At 38.9% G+C, this 23,557-nt stretch overlaps 1 protein-coding gene across 3 annotated transcripts; it reads right to left on the bottom strand.

The window, feature by feature from the left end:
• Positions 1-230: 230 nt before the first annotated feature.
• On the bottom strand, positions 231-21,571 carry DGCR8 (DGCR8 microprocessor complex subunit). 3 transcript variants are annotated; one of them, XM_075516598.1, is made up of 14 exons: positions 21,365-21,571; positions 14,717-15,716; positions 14,106-14,268; positions 13,158-13,300; positions 12,145-12,427; positions 10,257-10,454; positions 8,765-8,866; positions 6,728-6,826; positions 5,413-5,495; positions 4,119-4,219; positions 3,554-3,660; positions 3,209-3,336; positions 2,675-2,788; positions 231-2,366 (listed from the first exon to the last, which is right to left on the bottom strand). In XM_075516598.1, the coding sequence occupies exons 2-14, from the start codon at positions 15,437-15,439 to the stop codon at positions 2,283-2,285; spliced, it is 2,328 nt and encodes a 775-aa protein (XP_075372713.1). In that variant the 5' UTR covers positions 15,440-15,716; positions 21,365-21,571; the 3' UTR covers positions 231-2,282. The 3 variants fall into 3 exon arrangements, with proteins under 3 accessions (XP_075372713.1, XP_075372715.1, XP_075372716.1); XM_075516600.1 differs by lacking the exon at positions 21,365-21,571 and adding an exon at positions 20,838-20,980; XM_075516601.1 differs by lacking the exon at positions 21,365-21,571 and adding an exon at positions 20,673-20,744.
• Positions 21,572-23,557: the final 1,986 nt, after the last annotated feature.

Below are 23,557 nucleotides of genomic sequence, written 5' to 3' on the forward strand. Positions count from 1 at the left end.
ACAGATTTTTCTGCTGAAAACACGTAAGCTGAAGTAAAACCTACCAAAAAGAGCATACATTTAGGCGTAGAAGGTATAAGCCCTGTCTTCATGAAAACAAAACAAAAACCAAAACACCAACAAAAAGAGAGACAAGCAGCAATCACTGCTTGTCACTACTGCACCAGTATCACACACCCCTCAAAAGATGGAGATTTATTAAAGCTATACAAAAAAAAGCAGAGGCAGTGGTTTTTGTTTTTTAGATAGGCCACTTCTTTAAATAATGGTTTATGTATAGTCCTCCAACTACCCGTATCCTGTCACAACAGGATTACAACTCGTGGAACTGAAAAGCTAAATATAATAATAAAGCATGGGTGAATTCCTATTTGCAGAGACCTCTGAGCGTGTCACTCAAATACAGAAAGAGGTAAGACTCCAGGACTCCTCCTGTTTAACCTCAAACATTATATGCAACATATTAAAGAATATTAGTTTGCGATATAAATTAAAACCCACGTATTTCCAAGATAATGGGTGATATTAAAAGGAGGTCTTACAATACCAATGCCAATATGGTTAAAACCCAGTAGGCACTAAATTCATTATACTGCAGCGCTCTGTTTGTAACGGGGTTAAAAAAAATAAAACAAACCCCCAAAACCAAACCAAAAACCCCCTCAGGCCCCCCGATCACTGTCCAGGTCAGTACCAGGAGCTGCAGCAATTCTAAAGAACTGACCGCTCTCTCTCCTACAGGAGTAGGAGCGTAAAATACAGCAGTACAGCTCTTGGGTAAGTCACCGAAGCCCAGCCACCAGCTTGGTTTTCACTCTCTGCTCTACGAACAAACCAAAGAACCCACAAAAATGGTTCTCAGAGAAGACTGACCGCAATCACCCCGTGAAGAACGAAACCCTCAAAGCAGTGCTTTCACTACAGCCAAAGCTATTTCTGCTGTGCTTAATTTAATAAAGCCTCCGATGACACAGTGAGTACTGCCTGTTTTCTAAGATTGTATTTGATAATAGTTGCATATTTGTGATTTTCTCGTTTACCAGTATAACCTGTTATGGTCTCATTCTACTCATTAGGTCATATTCCAAATCTACATTCTAATTTTCATTGCAGAAGTTACACTTTTTCTTTAAAAACTAAAAATGTAATTAAAAAAAGTAAAACAAAACTTCTTAAAAAACCTAAATTGCTGCAGTTATTTCAGATTTCTCAGGGTTGCGTGGTTTTTTTTTTTTTTTTTTTTTTAATTCTTTGCTTTTATGGTGCAAATGAATTAAGACTTAATTGATCAAGTCAGATGTATTCTGACTCCAAACAAATGAGAAATTGTTTTATTGCTGGGAGAAGGGAGTGGAAGGTCTTAACACACCTCATTGGCAAAATATTTTCAGACTGTCAACCATCGTCAGCTGTGTTTTGGCTCCAAGCTTTGAAAACAGCCTTTCAAATTACAGTTTTTATTTTAGTCAAATAAATAGGGCCACATTTTCCCCTTTCAACGGATCTGTAAACTAACACAGGCTCTTTTCAATTAAAATAAACCCCAATAATTTTGGATATCCAGCCTGTTGCTCTTAACACTACCAGGTATACTTGTTCTTTTCAAGTAATAAAAAAATCTGCATACTGTGATCTTGAATCACTAAGCCTGGCAGGAGACAAAAAACAGAACAAAAGAAACAGCGTTACTGGCCTAATCCTATGGCATTAGGAACATTGCTCATCACTTTCATGTATTTGTCACCAAAGTGTCTTATCAGTGCATATTATTATGTGCTGAAATGCAACAAAACTTATCACAAAAATAGTTTTAGGCATGTTCATACAAGAAGATGTACATATATTTCTTTTATATATACATATATATGAATGTGTGTATTTATATAATATCAGCTTCAACCTGTACATAGATATTCTGAATTTCATCCTTAAAACACATCCATTTCAAACAACATGGATGGCTTTCCAGGAAAAAGTGCTTGATTGAGTTTATCCTGTGTGAACATGCCTGCCCTCTGTGCATTTGCCCAAGTAGAGATCTTTATGATCAATCCTTTAAACGTACATATCTCAGAGGTATTAAAAAAAAAAAAAAAAAAAGAAAAGAAAGAGAAAGTAGGAAAAAGTAATATTGCCCTGATGATGCAAAAAGAACAATGCATAACTGAAGCAGCTTGGATTTTAAAAGTTATCTTGCATTCTGCAGCAAACAATTTTTAAATAATTGTTGAAAATCTAGTTCCTCCATTTGTGTTATTGCTCCCCACTTGTGAATTTTCTCACTACACATCAACGGTACACAGAGGTTCACTGCCAGGTTGAGCAGATTCCACTATTGTCATCTTGGGTTTCTTTCGTGTTTCCTCCTAAAAGAACAAGAAACAAACCCCACCACACAGTCATAAAGAGAATATAATAATAAACCACCATTTTAAAATTTTGAACAATCTCAGCCAAATTTACATGTCAAACTTTGAGAAGGTCTAACTTGTGCTAATGTTAAAAATAAATTTACCAAAGTAGGTAAAATGAAGTTGTAAGCCCATTTAAGACAGAGGATGAAAATCTCTCTGAAAGTAGCCCCCCCCAGTCAAGTTTGGAAAAATGCTCACAACTGGCAAGTCTGACCCCTGGCATTCTTCCCGTTTATAAATACAAAAGAGCTTATACTCACTCTTTCTTGTGCCAATTTTTTCATTTCTTCCTGTAACTTGTTCAGGATGTGCAGATTTGGCTTGTTCTTTTTGGCATACTGCTGAAGTTCTATCACACTTTTGTCAGAGGTTTCCTGTTCAACAGAACCACAAGCAACAACAGGTGAGCTTTTTTTGAGGGGGGGGAAAAATACGTGGAGCAGAAGTTTAATCTGTGACAGTTGTACTTCCTTAAGTAATAATGTATATTTACGTGAGTCGGTTAAATATTAAATAGGTTATAATTTCGACTTGGAAGACGTGAGATTAACAGAATTATTACTGTGAATGAAAGCACTCATCTTATGTTCTGGCAATAGCAAGGTATGAGAATCAGTTCAGAAGAACCGAGAATTGCTCAAATGCATACTGCCTTTACCATGAGAGGGAACAACATATTATGCCAAGCCAGATACCATTAAAGCTTTATTGTAACTAAATTAAAACCCCCAGAAAAATACAAAAGCAAAAAGACAATTAGAAGGTAGGTTACAATCAAACAAAATCATGTTCACCTGTTTAACCATCTTGCTACTCTCTCTACCATACATACGCAAAAGAGAGCCCCAATTTTTCACATGTGGATGCAGTAGCTGTAGGATTTTCTGAGAAGCTAATTGTTTCCCCACTCTTTTATTTTTGCCTGTAAAAATAATCATGAAAACGTGTCAATATGGGCACATTCCATAATTAGATGAACAGCAATATTTACTTGTCTTATTCAACACTGAGATACCAGAGAAGTGTAGATAAGCATGTAACGAGCTAGGGAGCTGAACAAGCACCTACAAAATGGACAACAAACGAGAACAGGAAAAAAGGAAGGCATTATCAGAGGTCACACTAAGTACTGTACTTACACCAGCCTCGCACCGTGTGCTTGCCGCAAGTCATGACATATTCGCTCTTCTGATTTTTACCAGGAATCACTTCAAACTTTATGGATGTATCACCCATTCCGTGGTTTCTTAAGCACAAACAAAAATCAGTATCATATATTAAGTAAAATTACAAACAATTGAAGCGGCTGCAGTTATCTTTGACAGTCATTGCAATGGAATTAGAGACATTAATAATAAATTTTAAGACATTAATTGAGTTCTTTTTTAGATCAGTAACTTGACTTGAATGGAAAGGCAAGCCTGTATAAAGGGAAAACAAATATATGTATATGTCCCACAACTAAATCCTAATCTCAGAAGACAAGAGGCATAAACAGCAAATGTGAATCCAAGGAAGACACAGCATTAACCAGTTCAGCCCGCACCCCGTCTCTTACAGCCACAGTGAGCGCAGTAAGCGCGGCCAGCCCACCAACGGCCCAGCTACTGACAAACACCGTGGGTCCCGGCAACCAAGCAAACAACGTGCCCCGACCTAAACACCTGTACGCAACAGCATTTGCTCCTTATTCTGCAGCCTTACCTTTTAAGGCACTCATGGAGAATCTGATATGGAGACAAGAGTCCAGCTTTACTGGTGAGTTCATATACCCGTGAGTCCTCAATACTGATATGGTTAAAATACTACAAAGGAATTGAAAAGGGTTATTGAGCTTTTGCGCAAATAAGACCTTAATACTGTCCTTAACCCACATTTCTCCTTTGCAGCATTAAACAAATCCTGTTACTCTGTGCTTAATACTTAAAAAAGTATTTTTAAATCCATAATGGAGGTATTACCAACATCATTAAGACTGCCACACCTAATCATGTATTTGCAGACAGAAATTTAAATAATTCTTTTAACTCCAATTTTACATTACACAAGATGGACATAAAAATGACAATCTTATAAATTCTTTATCATCCTTTCTCCCTCAGGACAAGGTTTATTTTATTTGTTTTAACTAATTATGAAATTCTACTTACCAAAATGCTGTGGTTTAATAAACGAAAATGTAACAGCTATTGGAACATTTTGTGTTTTATTTTAAAACAATGGACAAAATTATCTGCATTTTCTTAATGACCATTTCAATAGTGTAGGGCATACAATACAGTTTTAAGTTAAAGCAAATGTACAAACAACTCATTCTGTATATTACATTTTTTAAAATGAAAATATTCCTTTCAGGCTGAGAACCGATTTTTCCTTTACTCCTTACTGATGGTCTGTTACATGCTGAATTGGAAGGGAACATATCACTGATGAAATAGCTATTTAATATTTCCAATACCTGAAAATATAGCACACGCTCTCCACTTAAAGAAACTTTTCCTTTGATTTTCTCAAATGTCACTGCTTAAAGTCTGAAATTTTAGCTGTCTGATCTGGCAGTAAGTAGCTTTCACAGCTAAGTGAAAATGTCTCAGAAGCCTGGGCACTTTTAGTTCTTACTTGGTCTTATGAGGCAATCACACAAAACCAGACAGCATCTAGCTCTGAATTTTTCAAGGCATCAAGCAGAGGATTCTGGAAGCTAGGATAGTACAGGCAGTCTAGTGTCTTGGAACGTTTCAGGTCTTCAGCAAGTGACCTCGTATTTCAACAAGGGACTAGTTCTCTGTATCACGGCACATTCTCTGATAAGTTCCAATAGAAAAAAAAACCCAATGTATTTTCATTGCCATAGATCTTGCTATAAATGAAGAATTTCACATTTCCATCTGACTGAGAAAACATCATCATGAATTTTCATTAATATTTCTGACATTGAAGGTGTAATGTTTTAAAAACAGACTCCAATAATGACAGCCAGCAAGCAAGAGTTCAGTACCTCAAGTTCTTCACTGTCTTTGGGCTTCTCCTCAGAGGTCTGTTTAACAAAGTCGGGAATAAGGATTTCCAGTGTAGCTCGAGCTGCAGAAGATGATTAAACTGCTTGATTATGTTTATTTTAAACGATGTTTGCAAAGAAAAACAGCAGAATGAAGCACTCTTAAGCAAGCCTCACATCTCCCCTAGAAATATCCACTTATATTAGAAAGCAATCTTACAGATAAGACAGGCATCTTCTTTTTGTAAGAACTATATTCACTTGCACTTTTTAAGGAAAAAAAAAACCAAACTTCCACTTGTTCAAGTTGATAATGAAAGTCTCACAACTAATTACACTAAGAAGAAACGTCCTTTTGCAAACACCTATGAAAGGAAAAAAATTATAATCAAGTCTCATTTTAAAAGTGATGTAGAGCCCTTAGGACCTAAAATTAGAGAGTTGTTATCACGCCTTAGCTGTTACAGCTGAACCCTAGTATTGCATCACAAGGGCACTCAGAATCCTAGTGTACAAAAAGCACACCCAGCATTTGCCTGAATTTTCACAGCAAATGACCTTTTTTTCATGCGCAAACAATTATGGACTGGCTTTTGGCAATTTAGCTACGCTGACATATTTCACAAGTGCAGAAAGTACCACAGGGACATTATACATCTTTACATTTTGAGAAGTTACTTTTTCTTAATCCTTGTGCTAAAGACATTTAAATCTGGAGATTAGTAAGAAGTTCTAATGTGTCAGACACATTCTCATCTAGGTCTTAATTATTTGCATATTTATTACAGACTTACACAATTAGAACTAATTAATGAAGCCAAGTACTTGGAAATCAATAATCACATAGTTCAGGGCAACTGTTTTATTAGCAGAAAGAGAACCAAAACAACCAAAATCTTGAGGGGTTTTTTTGTTTTTAAAGAAGGGCAAAGACTTACGTTTTGCTAAAATCCATACATCAGGCGTTTATATAGCAGGTGACAGTATAAATATAAAATCCCCAACATGTTCTTACTGGTCTGATCATTAGAGACAGACGCTCTTACAGCTACCCACTATACATCAAGAGTTTACAGGTAAGTTAACATCTGAAATTTCTTCATGGTCTTCTATCCCAGTACATTGCTGAACTTAGGGTTGTCAGAAAAGTCTCTGCAACAGTATTTGTCACTTCTACCAAAAAAACCACGAGTGTATCTTCTTTGACTATTAACAAAATGATTCCTACTTACTATTGCAAATATGTCATCTTCAAAGCAGAAAGGGAAACAGATAAACAATTCAGCAGTTGGTATTAAGAAAGAAAAAATGTTACCAGCTTTATTCTTGGCAAGTTTTTTGCTGCTGGCAGTTCCTGCCCCGTAAGTTACTCCATCAATAATCACTGAGGCTCCAAAAGGTTCACTTGGGTTCTCTGGAAATGGAGGAGGAAAGAAAGAGAAAGCTTTTCAGAACTCCCAGTGTAAAATACTCATCACGAACATGATATACCACCACTACCAAGATTTGTTTTCTTCCCCATTTCACCTGCAAGAGGGATAGAAATCACTTACTCTTCAGAAAGACTGAAGAATTGCTCACTCCAGTATATGAAAAACTAACAAGAGTTTTCCATTAACAGAGACTTACCACCATGTACTTCCTTCTTCCAAATGAAGAACTTTTACATTTTAAGAGATCATTTGTAATCTGCCAGAATTCAAATGTTAATTCCAAAGTTTTTGCATCACTAACACAGTGTAAATACAAGAGCTACACATTCTGATATTGAAAATTCAGTTACATTATGTAATGCATATACAGGAATAACATAATTCTGAATAATTATAGATTCCACACTAAACTAAGATGCCCAACTTGTAATTCCTTGGATGCTGACTGCAGGACTTAATCTTTTCAAGCCTGCTGCTGAAAAAGGTATAATTTCTTCCTCCTAAGGTACCCCCAAAACACCCCAGCAAAAGCAAAAATGCAAGGAACGTATGCTATACCACTTTGAAAAGCAATCTCAAATGCAGCTAGATAAGGCAATCTGGCTGGAATTTACAGAAAAAAAAAAATCCAACAGTAATTTGATTCCAGTTACATTTGCCATATGTGTAACATTTTTAGATTCTTGATTAAGCATCAAGTGCATTCTCCCACAATATTTATCTAAAATAAAATTCTCCCCGAGTTTTTGTTTTTCTGCGTGCTAGCATCACTTACGCAGTCTCAGTATGGGCCTAAGTCAGGAACTACCAAAGCACCTCTCACACCACTGACACAGAATAAAATTAAAAGCTGTTTAAAAACACAAACAGATGTCCATCCAGCATTTCATATAAATCCCACACTAATCATGGAACAACACAGTCTCAGTAACTCCTTAAGTTACTTTTAGTCCAGCAGAATAACACTTCTATTTCCATTCTTCTAATACTACGAGCAAAATTAGTCAACATTTATACCAAATCAATTCCCGCCAACTGCATGTGAACTTTTTGCAATCTACACCTAACTAGTAATTTCTCCACTAACATTAATTATAATTTATTAATGAACTTAGAGAATAGTCACACAAGGCAAATAGTCCACATAGAAATTTAAATGGAAACCAGAAATGGCTAACATCAATTTATACATATACAGTTCTCTTCAGATGGCCGGATTTAAATACGAACCTCCATAACAAACATCATAACATACGATAACTTGAACAGTTAAAGGATTTCAAAACTCTACATATCTAAAAAAAAACTACTGTATTTTTTGTTAATTGGAAGAAAACCAGAACAGAACAAACCCACAAAAATATCTCAAATTATTGCAGCTTTAGAGTGGGTACATTTGTGTCTGCAGAAATCTTTCAAATTCTTAACAGCTTCATAATTGAAGGCCCACATATTTCTCTTCAGAAACTATTTGGGTTTAGTATTTAACTTCTTTTTTTTTTTCCAGGATTCTTATGATTCCCTAAAACAACACATGCCTTACAATTGGATTTTCTGGACATCAATGGCAAGAAAATTAAGCAAATATTAATTGTGCACAGTCAGCAAAACCGTAATCGCCCATATTTCACTGATGCATCCTTTTAGATGCAAATGAGCTACTCAGATCCATTTTCACTTAGGCATAGTTTTCCACCTGAAAAGCCATACTGTTATTTTAAATATAAGACTGCTCCTATCCTCAAAAGCCAAGTTTACAATACAGAAAACATTTCCTAGCTAGTATTTGACTCACAATAGACTTTCAAGACATTCCCTAGGAAAAATGTCATCTTTTTTTTTTTTTTTTTTTGATATCCAAGCATTAGGTAAGCCCTTCAAAACAGCATTTGGTCGATTAAAAAACTTAACAGACTTACCACATTCAAAGAAATTGTAAACAGGGCGAACCTTTAGGACTCGTTGCATATATTCATGCAGTATGCAAACTTCAGATTTCCCATTGGGATTAATGACAAATTCTACAAAAAAAGAGGGGAAGAGGGGAAGAGAGCCAAGTAGTTCCAGTCTTTAGAAGACAATTTCTACTACAAATAAATAAGTGACAAGCTACAAGGGATAAGTGCCGCTCAAATTAAATGCAATGCTGTTGAATCAGTCATGGATAATTATGACCTCAAAGTCCATTTTCTCTGAAAAAGTATTGAGAAATAAGTCTGAGAAATGTCTATCAACAACTGGAAATGCACTAATTACAAACTAAGTCAAATATTCTATGTTCAGTGTTTGCAGTCCCATGGTCCTCTACACACAGCATTTTTGGCAGCTAACATCAATCAGAAATCCTCTAATTTGCTCTAAACACATGTTGTATCTCCCTTCTAATAATAGGCACGTAGACTTCAGATCCACAAACCAGAATCACTCTGGGTTTTTTTCCCCATGAAATACTGTTTAGCAAGCCACAGATCAGGTCACTGTCCCCTCGCCCCAAACATGCTCTTTTTATTTGAAAGTCCTAATTTTTTTTTTTTCCCTGCAACAGTATTGTTAGTCAAGAGCACAAACCCTGCCTCAGCAGGCACTACAGCAGTATGGGAGAGAAAGTCAAGATTTAGATAGATTAAACCAAAGTAAGTCCATAAGTTAGATGGTTTCCATCTGGCTCTAAACCTAGAATTTAATATAAAATATATTGACTAAAAATTCAACTGTACCTCCCTGTAACAGGGAATGGTCAATATGCAGCTCATAAGCTTTAATTCTGCTAAAGAGCAGAAACCCAGAAACATGACAACGTATAAAACAAGAACCAAACCCAAATCACAGGTGTATGGACATTTTAAATATCAGACTGCAGTTAAACATACTACTATGGCTACACAGCCAATAAGAGCCAATTTGCCCAGCTTCTCATCAGACATGATATCCACTCCTCACACCACAGGACATAACTGCACACACAGTTCGTTCTTAACTATTTCCATCAAGCTGCTTTAAATTTGTATCTTTAATTGTAGGTTTTAATTTGGATCAATCTGGCATTTGCAACCAGTCCCTCATCTGGAACCGATTAGAACTGGTATAGAACTGAGAAGGCCATAGCATTGAGTGACTAGGCAGGGGGGGTTTCAGTAACAACCAACAGTAACAAGTAGCTGCAGGTAATAACCAGTTACCAGGACTGCAACCTTAAATAAAAATCCTTTCATTTAGGAATTATTCTTTCTAATAGGAAGTATATTTTGACAGTATTTTTCCTTTTGCTATGTAGTATGATGGATCCAAGGACACAGAATTCTAGAACAAGAAGAAAATGGATTTATTACAGGATTTTTTCTTTTCAGTCAAGCTTAGAACTGTAATTAGTCTTTGATACAGATTATCTGAACTCCAGGCAGGCAAACTAACCTTTCTTTGTAGGTGCATCTTGCACAGACAAGGTAATGAGTTTCTGATTGGCAGGCAGAATAGGGCGCTCAGATTCTGCCTGCTTCCGCTTCATTTCACGATTGAATTGCCGTCTCTCAGCCCAGGTTCTGAACTTTTTTACGGTAACTTGTTCAAAGTCAAAACGCTTTTCAAGATACCGTCTAAAATCTTCCAGATCTAAGAAACACAAGCAAGTTACTCTCTCTACTTTACCACTGAGCAAGCATTAAGTTCATTATTTCCACTGTTTAAACAGGTTATAATTATTTTTTTAGACTAGGAGCAAAGTAGTGACTTCAGTTCACATACTCAAGGTTAAGATGCTATTTTATGCTAACAGAATTACAAGTTTTCATGTTAGTGAGTCAAATGCAAAACATTTGTGCAAACTGGAAAACAAAACAAAAGAACATTTTATTCTGTCACTTGAAGATTTTACTAAGCCCTAACCAGCATAATACCCAACACAATTTGTAACAAAACACTAGTAATTGTTCTACTTAATCACCTATTCACCTTCTTATTACCCGAAGTAAGGTATACAGTGAGTAACAGCAGTTATGCGTTAGCCTCAGTTTCCTGGAGCCAAAACTGACTCTTGCTGCCTATTTATTAAACAGTGTACCACGAAACACTATATAATGATGCTCCATGAACTCCATGAATATCTGCTGGCCTCTAAACAGAATTGAACACATTCATTTTCACATACAGAGTACTAAAAGACTGCCCCCCTTGAAGTACAGCTGCTTCTCCTTTATAGGATATTTCTGCAGATATAATCAGCAAAAATAAAGAGTAGCATCCCACGTTGTAAACAAACAAAAGCAAGCTGCTGCCATTGTTTCCTTCCACAAGGAATTCCAAATGCAAGCCACGCTTATACTTGATCACTCAGTATTTTTTTCAGTAATACAGAACAGACCCTATTTAAAGAGAGAGATAGACAGGTGAACTTCATGTAGAAAATAAGTGCTTACTGGTTTTAGTTTTGCTGCTAAATATTGATTTTTTTTTTATTTTTTTTTTTTAATCTTTTGGCATGCTTTTCGGAATGAACAGGACACGTGTAATGACAAGGACAAGTTTTATGTTTGAACACTACAAAGGTAAGTGGTAGCCTACAATCCATATCAGTATTCTGAGCAGCAGTAATTTACATGGATGATACTCTCAAAGTACGTTGTTGTGGTAAGTGGCATGTGAACTTTCTCTCTAAGTTCCTCTGTAAGTTTGGCAGTGATTTTGGCATGACTTCTTTAGGCAGCTTTTTGTATAAAAGCTATCAGCCTTGCATAAATAAAATAATGAAGCATCACACCCCTTTGCATAAGTGCAATTATATTTGTGTAACTTATTCTGCTAGACTTGTGCAAATAAGCAAATCTAGTTTAACTGCACCATTTATCTTAAAAGATCATACTGAAAATAGATATAATTCAGCTAATACAATGACTGCATAGAAAAGCCCATTTAAAGAAGTCACGCATTCATATGTACACATTAACAATGTAGCAATTCATATGTACACATTAATTTAATTGATTCTTAAACTGAGATAAAGTCTATAGGACTAAACTTCCAAAATGTTCACATTTTTGTGTGTAAAACCTTTGCATGTGGACTCTCAAGTCTTCAGCAAAAGTCTCCACTCTTATGTTTCTCTTCCTGTTAAAATCAAAATTGATTTCTAATATTGGATCTATTTCTCCAGATCTCTGTGCATGAAAAACCGTGCTGAAAGACAGCTGACCACTTGATCTCAGGCAAGATGTTATTCAGATGCCAAGTCTGGAATAAAGCATATGTATCCCAAATGACATTACCCCAACTCCAGCCAAGAAAAAACTCCACTTTCCATACATACCTACAGATTCATCTTTACATACTTCAACTTTGGCCTTAACTTGTCCTAAGGCTCCTTGTGCTGCATCTCCTCCTGAGGGGTCTTTGTCATCTAAAGGCCCAGAATCAGCAGCAGTAGAATCTGGTTCTTCTGTTTGGCAGTCCAGTTCTGAAGATTTATCTAGGTGCTTTACAGGCGATACTTCCCCATTGGGGGTTATGTCATTGTTTTGTTCCCTCTCCTCATTTTCCTTCATTTTTTTGTAATGCAAGCAGGGAATGCTACTAAGGGGAGGATCATGTTTCTGCAAATATAAAAGAAGACAGAAGGTTTCAGTATCTCAAGGTCACCAAAAGCAAAACTCAAAACCAAAACGTAATCAAGATGGAAGTTACTTTTATTTGGTCTAGGCTCAAGCTTCTCTTTGGTCAGCAACCTTACTCTACTCAAGATCTGAGCATGTCCACTCCTACAGTACGCTGGCACTGTGTAACACTGATACTAACCTTCAAAGTGCGTTTGCTGTTTTAGATCCAAATTATATTCCGTTCTGTTCAATTACATGCAAATATTACATGCTTTCATAAAATCCATTGAACTCTCTTGGCGTTTAAGCCCATGACATTAAATCCAATTTCTGCAGATTCCTTGGGTTTGTGAACATCACATGCTTACTTCTGTAAGTGTGGGCCATAAGCCACAGCTCAGGCTAGTTTATACTACAAATAAATGATCTAAATATATTTCATGGTAGAATAAAACCAACATTTTGCAGCCATCTGCTAGAACAACGAAGGCACCACACAAGACCATCTCATTCACTTTAACTGCCCAAACTCATTGCAAAAATGGAAAAACAAAACACCATAAGAAAAATCATATCGTATTTCCAGAAACAGAGGAGTTTCTTTTTCAAGTACCTTAATTCTAACACTGGAAAGAAGCCTGCTAAAGTAGAAAAATATTCAACTGTTTGCAGGAACATATCTAATTTTTAAATCTCAGTAAGTATTTAAGTAATTGACAGCTCTCACCCTTATGCTTCCTGTTCCCAAGAAGTAAGGTCTAGACCAGGTAACAACTCTAGATTCTCTGTGCAGATATACAGGAATGCCCGAGTTATGGAATGTCATGATCCATCCATCTGGCAAAGGTTCTGTAGGAGGGCGGCCACGACCTTTAAAACAAACAATCGCTTTAAACTTGGATAGACTGCTTAGAAGAACAGAAAAAGAATCAAAGTTTTTATTGCTTTTTCTGTCTCAAAGGATAAAATGACACTGAAACAAGACTAAAAAAGTTTTGTAGAAAGATTTTGTTTTGCTTTAATAAAAAGGCATATGCTTCTAACCCAAATGAAATCCTGCAAAATTACAGATTCTATTATGTTTTCAACTGAAAAGCAATAATAGCACTAATTTTTATCCAGGCTGATTTGTTCATTTCACCAATGAATTTTCTCTTCTCTTTAGTCTTCTTTATGTACTTACATCTTCACAAGCACCACTATATTTAATGGAAAAGTCGTACTTGCTTTTGAAACGACTGAGTTTTCTATTAAAAATTTTTGCACTTGACACTCAGGGATAAATTTGCATTGAGACACCACTAGGCCCACAGACCCGAAAGCCAGCAGTGAGTTAGGCTGTAAGCTAAGGCTTTCAGGCACTGAGGTAACATCGTTTGTGATTTTTCACAAATCCACACACTAAAATACATTCTCATTATATACAACAGATGACGATCAAAAGCACTCTCAAAAACCAACTTCCCTGTTCAGGAATGTGAAAAATCATATCCTACAGTAAGAAGCCCGCAAACAATACAAAACAATACAATTTGAATACAATTCAAAACAATACAATACATATTAACCACTTCACAAGAATTGGTGCCCTAAACTTTGCTTGCTGATATACTTGTGTTCTACAGACATAAGACACACACACAAAAATATAGCTATTTAATGAACATTAACTTACTTTTAAGTACAGTTTTAATTTTGGTCATCATTGGCTGCACACTTGTTTCTCCATCAGACTGGTGATCACTTTCACCACCGTATTTCTCATTTTCTAGTCTCCTTGTTTTGGGTGCTCGAAGACCCTCTTCCAGCAGAGCATCCACATCATTATCAAAGTCATCCTGAAAGAAACTTCATCAGACACCATCCTTCTGGGTCTACTAACCTCCCTTTCCCCTTGCAAAGAAAAAGTATACATTTTGTCTATATACTTCCATATAGAGAGAAACTAGAAATTTCCAGTGATCCCAGTAAAAAGACTGAAAAATAAGAAAGTAAGTTTTTGTAAGCGAGAACGGGTATTTTTCATGATAAAATGAGCTGCAATTGTGTAAGACAACTTTTAAATGTTATTTTTAAACAAGACTGTAGAAGCTGCCACGCAACTCAGAAGTTTGACCAACATAATTTACAGAAGTTTTCATCCACAGTTCTGTCTCTGAAAATTCTGTATTTTTGACTCAAGTACAGCACATTTGTAGAAGAGACTGTTTCAGTGAACATCTTTACATACTCTTTTCTAGGCACTTGGAAACCTCTTACCCACAAAAAACCTGTGGATTTACTTACCTCATATGAGTAATTCAAGGTTTCTTCATCCACTTTATCTCTTTGAACGATTGCTTTAGATGTGAACCCTCCTCCTTCTTCATCTATTTCCATCAAATTGTCGGTAAAATCTTCTAGCTCATCCAGAACTGCATATTCCACTCTCTTTTCCTGATCAATATCATTTTCATCATCCTTCTTGTCATCATTTTCACCCCCTATTCCTGCAGCTTTACCGTTACTACCACCAAAAGGACAAACATGCAAATCCCCATTGACATTATTAATACCAAAATCTGTATCTGCCTTATAATCCTGCTCAACTCCAGTGTACAGAACCTTCCTGTCTTTGCTTTTGCAGCTTTCTGTAAAGCTAACACTAATCTTTACATCTTTAAGTAACTTAAGATCTGGGGTGAACTTTCGAACTGAAGGTGCATGACGAGCAGTTCTTGGGCTTTGGTCACTATTGTTAGGGTCTATTATAAGACGACTTTTGTAGCAGGCAGATCCCTTTGTGAGAAGCTGTGTTCTGCAGATACTGTGCGTGTCCCCAGCAGGGGTATCTGACTGTCCATCACCACCAGAGCCAACGTCCATTACCTCTGCGTCACTGGACGTTTGCAGGGGAGGTGGTGGAGGCTGTTCATTAGGCGGCAGAGGTGGGGGACAAGTATGATTCTCCACATTCATTTCTCTTGCAGGTTCTTTAGGGAGGGGTGGTACATTTTCATATTTCTCCATTTTTAAAACTACTGTTTTTAAAAAAACAATGCTTTAACAAATGTTTATATCTATATTCCTAACATGCATAAGTCCATCAAGATTGGTTTATCATGTTCTATTCAATATGCAACACTGATGATTCAGTTAAGCTGACTACATTGTTCTTTTCATTAATGTAGACAGCTTTCAGAATCACTGTCTCAATTATTGGAAATCACAATGCATTCAGCTTAAATAGCTGAAGACTAAGACTGCATCTTCACTGGACAAGCAGGTCTCCCTTTCTTCTTTCAACCTACAGAAGAAAAAAGAAAAAAAAACTTTGTCACAAAAAAAAAAAAGGAAATAGTATCACAGGCAAAAAGAAAAAAATGTCACTCCTTCCAGCATAAATTTCAAGTAGAAGTAAGAGTGACATTTTTACAGTGAAAAAAAGCAGGGTATCTTGATACCATTTTGAATGAGGCTGAAATTAGATTGTTTTTACTGCTTGATCTGTACACCAGCACAAGAATTTGCTAACACAAAGCTGCCTGGATAATTTGTTGACTATCTTTGCTTGGTTAGCAGGCAGGGCATTAAGCATGGCATTTGCAGGGACCAGACTAAAACCTGTGCATTTGGGGGGGATTGTCCCATTATTTAAAATAACCTGGTATTTGAGCCATACTTACCCACACAGCAGAAAGGACAGTTAGCTTACAGTTAAAGAGAATCTGCAAAACCAACAAGATTTTAACAACTATGGTCTCGTAAGACACATAGCTTTTTGAAAGTTTTAGTTGTTATATATTTTTTAAATCTCACCAGAAGTTTTAACAGGAAATCTCATAATTTACTAAAAACTCACACAAAATGACTCTCTAGATAATCAGATATTAGACATTTGATCTTATATTCCATACTATTATGGGACTATATATTTATTTTGTCTGAGGAATTCAGGTCTAGATACATAGCGTTAACACTCAAATTAATTCTGGAAGGCATTTAGAAGCCAATGTTTTAGGTAATTTAACCTGGCAAAAATAGTAAATTGCTCTAGGAAATGTTACTGGCGGTGGGGGGCATGTGTTTTGGGTTTTTTTGTTTGGGTTTTTTTTTTTTTACATTAAGCAGGTTCTCTCTACCATGTCTATGATGGCTTCTTCAATTATACTTCTGTCATCTGTGCAGGACTATATGCACCTGGGGAAAGGAAGCATAATTTCTTACCTGCTATTTTGGTTTCTTCAAGTCCCTCTGTACCACCCCAAACTGGGCTTAAATCTTCCTACCAGCTACAAATACACCAGTGTTACTCTGCCCAAGACAGCCAGCGAGCTGAACCTTCTCTGTTCAAAGTAGTTCCAGGTAGTACTGCTTGGGTAGTACTACCTGGAACTACTTGGATACTACCCAAGCCTACCCAAGTATTCTAGAAAGATAAGCTCCAAGTCCTTAGCATCACTGTATAACATCTGAAGGCAACCGGGCACAACGTCTGGGTTGTCGTGAAGGACTTAGAGAAGCCAAATACAATTCTCTAATGTATCTCTACGCCAGCCCAGACAGAACAAACCAACAGCAATATCCAAACACCACTGGGGCAAGGCAAGAAGCTGGGAATCAGGAGTTATAATGGGACCAATTAAAATTCAACAGCATACAGAAGCTACCTACCTGGAAGCTGGAAGAAAGCAAAATATACAACAGAGCAAACACTTATTTTAGTGATTTGGCAATAAAGAAAGTTTTGCTGGGGCAGCAGAATAGTTCATATTTTGTGGTGTTTTGTCTGGGTGTTTTTTTTTTTAATATACTCAAAACCGACACATTCAAGTCGCTGAGCTTGACATGCATTGTAGAATTACTAAGGAAAAATACTCCATTTTGATAAAAGCTCTAAAATAATCCCATCTTCTCAGATACAAACATATTACCTTCCAGAATGAAAAACAGCTCATTCACCAGTAAGACAAGCAGTTCTATATATTTAAATCCAGTCCATTCTACAAGATGATCATACAATCACCTGAGCAGTGATCAGTTCCTTCTTCTTTCAACACGTTCTGAAACACCTAATGTTATACAGAACACCTCTAGAAATACATTTGTCTAATAACCTTCCCCCTTCCTCATCTCCAGATTAAAAAAGAAAAAAATAATCGTGAAACACAAATTATTACGTTCTTCACAATAATCAGTAGTGTCTTCATTGTCAATTCTGAACAAAAGAATCAAAAGTCATAGTACAAGTTCAGTAACTCCTGGAAACTAAATGCCTAAGTAATCTAATTTTTCCACCTTAGAGTCTTTAGAAGACTCTTTAGAAGAGCAAACAGAAGTAGTTTACACGGAAATGAAATACTGAAATAGGTATTCTAGAATTTGAAAGAGTGCTACCTTCCCATATGATCAAGGAGCTACCTGATCCAACTAGAAAGACTATTTTTGACAAGTCATAAGACATGATCGTCAATGCAGTTTCCATCTCCCTGATACACGTCCTGCTCCTACGCTAAAGAGTGTTTTAACACCACCAATGTCAAAACACAAGAAATTAATCTTTACCTGCCTAGCTTTGGCAGTTCGCTGATACTACACCTCCGCTCTTTGCGGAAAAGATGTCTTGTTATTATATTCAAGCACTATTAACAATGAAATTCTTGTTGGCCTTGAAATAATGAATAGCATACCAAATCACTGCCAGGGATTGTCTACTAATCAGTACGCATACTGTGGCCAGAAAAAGTACTAGATCAAGATGAGTTTAAACCAGCTTTTCCATTTCTAGCCATAAACCTGCTACATCCCTAGGGTAAGATAACAGAGTCTGGCAGCTCTACAGTTACAGTGGGCTACAATACCTTCCTATAAGCTAAAAAAGCCAGGGAGAAGTAGAGTAACACAGGCTCAATTCCCATCTACTTTCTTGCCAACTGATGTTACAATATCCCCTTTATATCAGGGGCTGGAAAAAAAACCCCACAACAAAAGCAATAAGGATTTTCCCTTAGATATCAGGTATTTTAAAAGAAAGACAGAAGGGATGAAACCTAAAAGGATGAGTTAGATGAGCCAGTAGGTTAGAAACAGCCAAACGGACCTTAGATCGAGGGAACCCAACAACCATGTATACAAACAGACTTTGCATACTAGGTTATGTAATATTAGAATACAACATAAGTTAGTCTGCCTATTGCAATCCTTGATTAACTTGTCCTGAAAGAACAGATTTTACTCTCCAGGGCTCCAGGAAGTTCCATCAATGGTTTCCGCAAGGACTCCTTAAAAATATATGGAACGCCACTGACAGCTGCAACAGCCAGTACAAAGCACTGCAGGAACTCTGGATGAACTGCTGGAAATGTGAGTGCACAGCTCATGTTCTGCAGATCACCAATACATGGAAATTCCTCATTTTTAATTGCTTGCTCTTATTTTGAAGAAGTTTCATGTCACAAAGTAAACTCAAACAAACAGATACATGGTGGACATCTAAATGTAATGCAGCAAACTGCACAGGTCCCAACAAAAGCAGTGTCTTGGCTTGGTTGTCTTAGAGATGTCCTTTGAAGGCAGAAAGAAAAAAACCCAACCACTTCTTTATTTAATAAGTACCACCGCCTGTTCCTGCAATCAGAACAGATGGGGGGGGGGGGGGGGGGAAGGGGATAAGTACACAGAGAAAAGGGTATCTCTCTTCAAGACAGGAGAAAAACAGAATCTTAAAATTTGTAACCAGCACTGCCCAAACTCAAAGAGGAAATCCCTTCATTGTATAGCATGTCGGCAGTCTTACAAGTGAGTTCAATAAAGAACATATTTTCTTCATGAGTACCTGTAGCTGCAATCAGGAACAAGGAACAGCATACCACAGATTCTCTCTTCAAAAAATCACTTTTAAAAAGCAACTGGATTCCTTGTCAGAAACTGCTTACTTCACATTCAGTGGACCCCAAAAGGAAGAGTGGCTCAGAGCAAACTCTCCTTATTTGCTATCCAAATACAAGTCTTCCTCATCCTCCGGCTCCAAATAGCAACTCTGCAGAGCAGAATTTATGAGGCATAGATCATGCTTAAAGATCCACTCAGCTTTAACCCTTATCAAAGTAATTACTCGCTCACAGTCATCTACCTTCTTTTTGTTATACTTATACCTATTGTATCTTTTTGACACGTACAGTCCTAAAAATAAGTTAATCCTATTTATTATCAACTGCTAAAAAAACCCAAAAACCAAGGAAACTGAATTTATTTTGTTTAAACCAGAAAAAGAAGTCTCAAAAGAGAAATGTTCTGTAAGTTAACTACTACATACGGGAACTCGTTTCTCTCCCCATTATCAGCTTCAGAATAGAAAGATTCTGAAGGAAACAACCACTTTGTGTAAGTCATCAAGGCAGTCTAAGAAAGGGCAGTCAGGGCCCAACCATAACATTATCAGTGGCAAACACAGACAAGGCTAAAGAACTTCTCTAGTTCATAAGACTTCATCCCATTTCAGAACGAGCAGAGTACATAATTTTGGAAAGGCACACTCAGAAATGGCAAAGCAATTGCTGCTTTTATAGATTGTCCAGTTTTCTAGCAGGGTTTAGACGGTTTCAATTAATTGTGTAAAACAGGAAACTGTTTTTTAAAAAATCTGCAAATCAGAGCCTAGGAAGAAGAAAAAAATATTCCTACTTTCACATCACAAATACCTTCTTACTTGTAAAGAAAAACAACAGACATAAGGAACTAAATTCCCCTCTCATTCTCCAAAAAAGTAAAATAATCCTGGTAATCAAAAGGAGCTGCCCAAAAGAACTAGCGACCTAACTCATCCAGAATTAAAACCAGGAACTTTTAAGTTTAGTTACCTAAAGAGAAGGGAGAAGAGGTACGCTTACAAAAGAAAAGTTAAAGATCTAACTCCAACGTCTGTAACTCACAACCTAAGGGAGTACAGAAATTGAATGCGTTCACCCAGCAAACTCTCAATCCCATTTATGAGGGAGTGATGCCTGGATGTTAGGGGGCCCACCCTCTCAGTGGGCAAACAGACTCTATAGATAAACCTGAAGCCTAAGGAAAAGAGGCGCAAAAGAGAAGCTTTTATTTTTCCAGCCAAAAAAGGTGAAGTAATTTAGGAGAATAAACCTTTTGGAGACTGAACGAGATAATTTAGAGGAATATATAACTGTACTTCACTATTAATAGAAGGAATAGATGAAGAAGAATCCTGAGGGTTACAGACAGACACACCACCTTATCTTCAACGTACCAGAGCTAAAAAAAGTGAACGGGCGTCCGCACACACGCTGGTGAAGGGCTGCCTTTTCCTAACTTTGCACAGGAGAAGACACGTTCTTCTCCCCTGCATAAGAGGATGTGTCTAGCGGAAATCCTCCCTCTCACCCTCCCTTTACCCCAAGACACGCACACGTACCGTGAGACACGATGCAGCGAGAAACTCACGCCAGAGTTGATACTCCCCATCACCCCACTGACAAGGAGGTGTGTGGAAGGCTATAAAGACATGGCGTTTCCTTTCCTTCTACTACCCTGAATGCAATTCCACGGCGGGAGCGAGCAGGGAGGTGGCTGGGGGCGGGCGGGAAAACAAAAACCAGCCACCACCCCCCCTCAAAAACCCCTGAACAAAACAAACCACCAGCTCGGAGGGAAGGACGCCCAGCCGGGGGCGGGGGGGAAGCGCCTCACGGCAACATCCGCCGGGAGGGCAGCCCGGTGCATTCGCCTCCGCTGCTCAGGGAAAGACTCCTCACGGCTCCCTGCCCGCGGCGCCGGCCCGGAGGAGAGGGGCCGCGCGATACAGGCGGCGAGGAGCGCGGCGGGCCGGGCGGGCGCCGCGGCCTGGGGGGACGGAGGGGTTACTGCCCGCGCGGCGGCGATTGGGCCACAGAGGCCCACTCGCGCACGCCCTCCCCGCCGCCCCACGGCGCCAGCACCCACCTGGGCCATCCCCGGTGTCCCTGCCGCACCTCCACGAGAGTGTGGGCGGGCGGGGAGAGCGAGCTCGGCCGCCTCACGAAAACCGTCCCCCACTCCGCGCGGCTGCCGCCATCTTTAAACGCCTGCTCGGAGCCGCTCCAGTCTCCGCAGGCGGGACTCGGCGCTCGCCAAGCCAATTGCGTTCCCAGTCTCTTCTGTCACGAATTTGAAATCTCGGCAGCCATTGGAGAGCTCCCTGGCATGTTAAACCGCTCTGCCAATAGAGACGTGAAAGGCATACGCCCTCACAGTGCCAGACCAATGAGAGGGAGGCGGGGGCGGGACCGAGGCGGTGGGAGGGCGCGGCCGGCCACGGCCGGGGGAAGCTGCGCCCGGTGCAGGGCGGGCTCCTTTGTCTGGCGCCCGGGGAAGCCCAGCCCCGGGGAGGCCCCGCGCCGGTCACAGCGCCGGTGCCATCGCGCTGTCTCCAGGGTCAGCCCAGCCGAGGGAGGAACCGGCAGCAAGGAGCCGTGCCGAAGGCGGTCGTTAAAGGCGGCCGCTGAGGGGAGACGGGCGGGCAGGGCAGCCCCGCTCCGCTGAGGGAGCGGCGGCGCGTTTTCCCCCGCGCACAGCGGCCCGGGACCCGCCTGGCCCTTGGGGCGCGGCCTGTGGTTTCATCGCATGCGGAGTAAATCCACCGAGGCTCCTCAGCCCGCCGCTGCGCCCGGCCTTTGCTGCCAGACCCGCTGCTCGGGGAGACGGTGCCCAGCCGCTGAGCCGGAGCCTGCCTTGCCCGGCTCCGGGACCCGCCCGTGCGAGGCGGGAGGGACTACACCAGCGGCGGGAGGCACCAGGCACGGAGCAGCTGTGCGGCTGGGGCGGCCAGAGCGGGGCTCTTGCCTCCTTCAGCCGGCGTAACAGCGTGAGAGGGGAGGGTCCGGCCGCATGCTTTTTGCCCTTCCACTGCTGCTGCTCTTACTTTAAATTAGAAAAAGTGTAGCAGAAGCAAGGGTTGGGGGAAGTTAAGGCCTTTCGTGAGACCCGAGCGCCAGACTGCTCCAGGCTCTTCCCCCTACATGTACCACTGGCTAGCTAAAGAAAAGATGCTGCTTTTTCCTACAAACACTGCTTTATATCTTTAGGCAGCACAACTACAGCATTACCCCTTCAAAACTGATTTACTTAAAAAGGATAAAATCAAGTAGGTCTCTATCTCATGCCATGCCGTTCACAAAATAAGCCCTAAAGCTGACTAGTGTTTAGACACAATTCCTAAATAATTATAGAAAACATCTTACACAATTTATGTGAAGTTACTTCTACAGGCTTAATGAACATTCGCCGTTCTAATTTGCTCCAATACTTTATAACTTGCTTCCCCCCTGAAATAGAGCACTATAGTAGCTTTTATTGATACACTTAAAGTATAGGGCTGCCTCTTTTATCCTTCACTATCATACCGATTTGAAATCAACATCAGACAAAATATCACTGTAATACATCAGTGGTTTAATCACCTACAGTATAATACCATTTAACCATGATAAATAGTTTTGTTTACTTCCATATGCAATTTCAGGACATGAGAATCTTTTTCTGGTATTTCACTCACCTCATGTCTTTGAGGTCCCCAAATACTGTTATGAAATATAACTAATATTTTAATAGTATTTAAAAATAATATTTTGAAGACCTCTGGTAGGCCTTTCATCTTTGTGTTTGTCTGACTGGACCAACACATCTAATGATATGGTGGTAATTTATATGGACACAATGTCATGGTGCTGTGTCAACACATAATGATAAGGTTACTGAAATTGGTTTAAATCTTTGCAAGCTGCCCTCAAAAACTGAAAGCAGTTTCTGATTTTTAATTCCTCATAACAAGCTTCTGCACTCAACCCATTATTTTAGAGTGGTTTTTAAATTATGACTGCTTTTATTAATTTTACAACAAACCACTTCAGAATGCATATTTAATAAATATCCATGGTTTGCAAGACAGCCATTTAGATCACGCTTCAACCTTCAAAGCTGAGGAAAAAAAAATCTGATTATTAAGTACAGAATTTGAGTTGAGGTTGGCATTTGCTGTAAACTAGCTGTCACATCACCTCATAAATTGCTAACATTGTGACAGAAGATTGTCCCTTTCAAAGGTATATGAAAATGCAAGTATCATGGCTCATTTGCACCCAATTTATGTGACTGTGT

The sequence above is a fragment of the Mycteria americana genome, chromosome 13 (assembly GCF_035582795.1).
Source record: "Mycteria americana isolate JAX WOST 10 ecotype Jacksonville Zoo and Gardens chromosome 13, USCA_MyAme_1.0, whole genome shotgun sequence".
In the NCBI taxonomy this organism is placed as follows: Eukaryota; Metazoa; Chordata; class Aves; order Ciconiiformes; family Ciconiidae; genus Mycteria; species Mycteria americana.

What these genes read in the sequence shown, in the direction of transcription:
- DGCR8 (XM_075516598.1), bottom strand. Translation starts at nt 15,439, where the DNA reads ATGGAGAAATATGAAAATGTACCACCCCTCCCTAAAGAACCTGCAAGA. An exon ending in TGGGAACAGGAAGCATAAGG is followed by an intron (nt 12,428 to 13,157) that starts GTGAGAGCTGTC and finishes TTATATTTGCAG; the next exon opens with AAACATGATCCTCCCCTTAG. An exon ending in ATGTAAAGATGAATCTGTAG is followed by an intron (nt 10,455 to 12,144) that starts GTATGTATGGAA and finishes TGTGTTTCTTAG; the next exon opens with ATCTGGAAGATTTTAGACGG.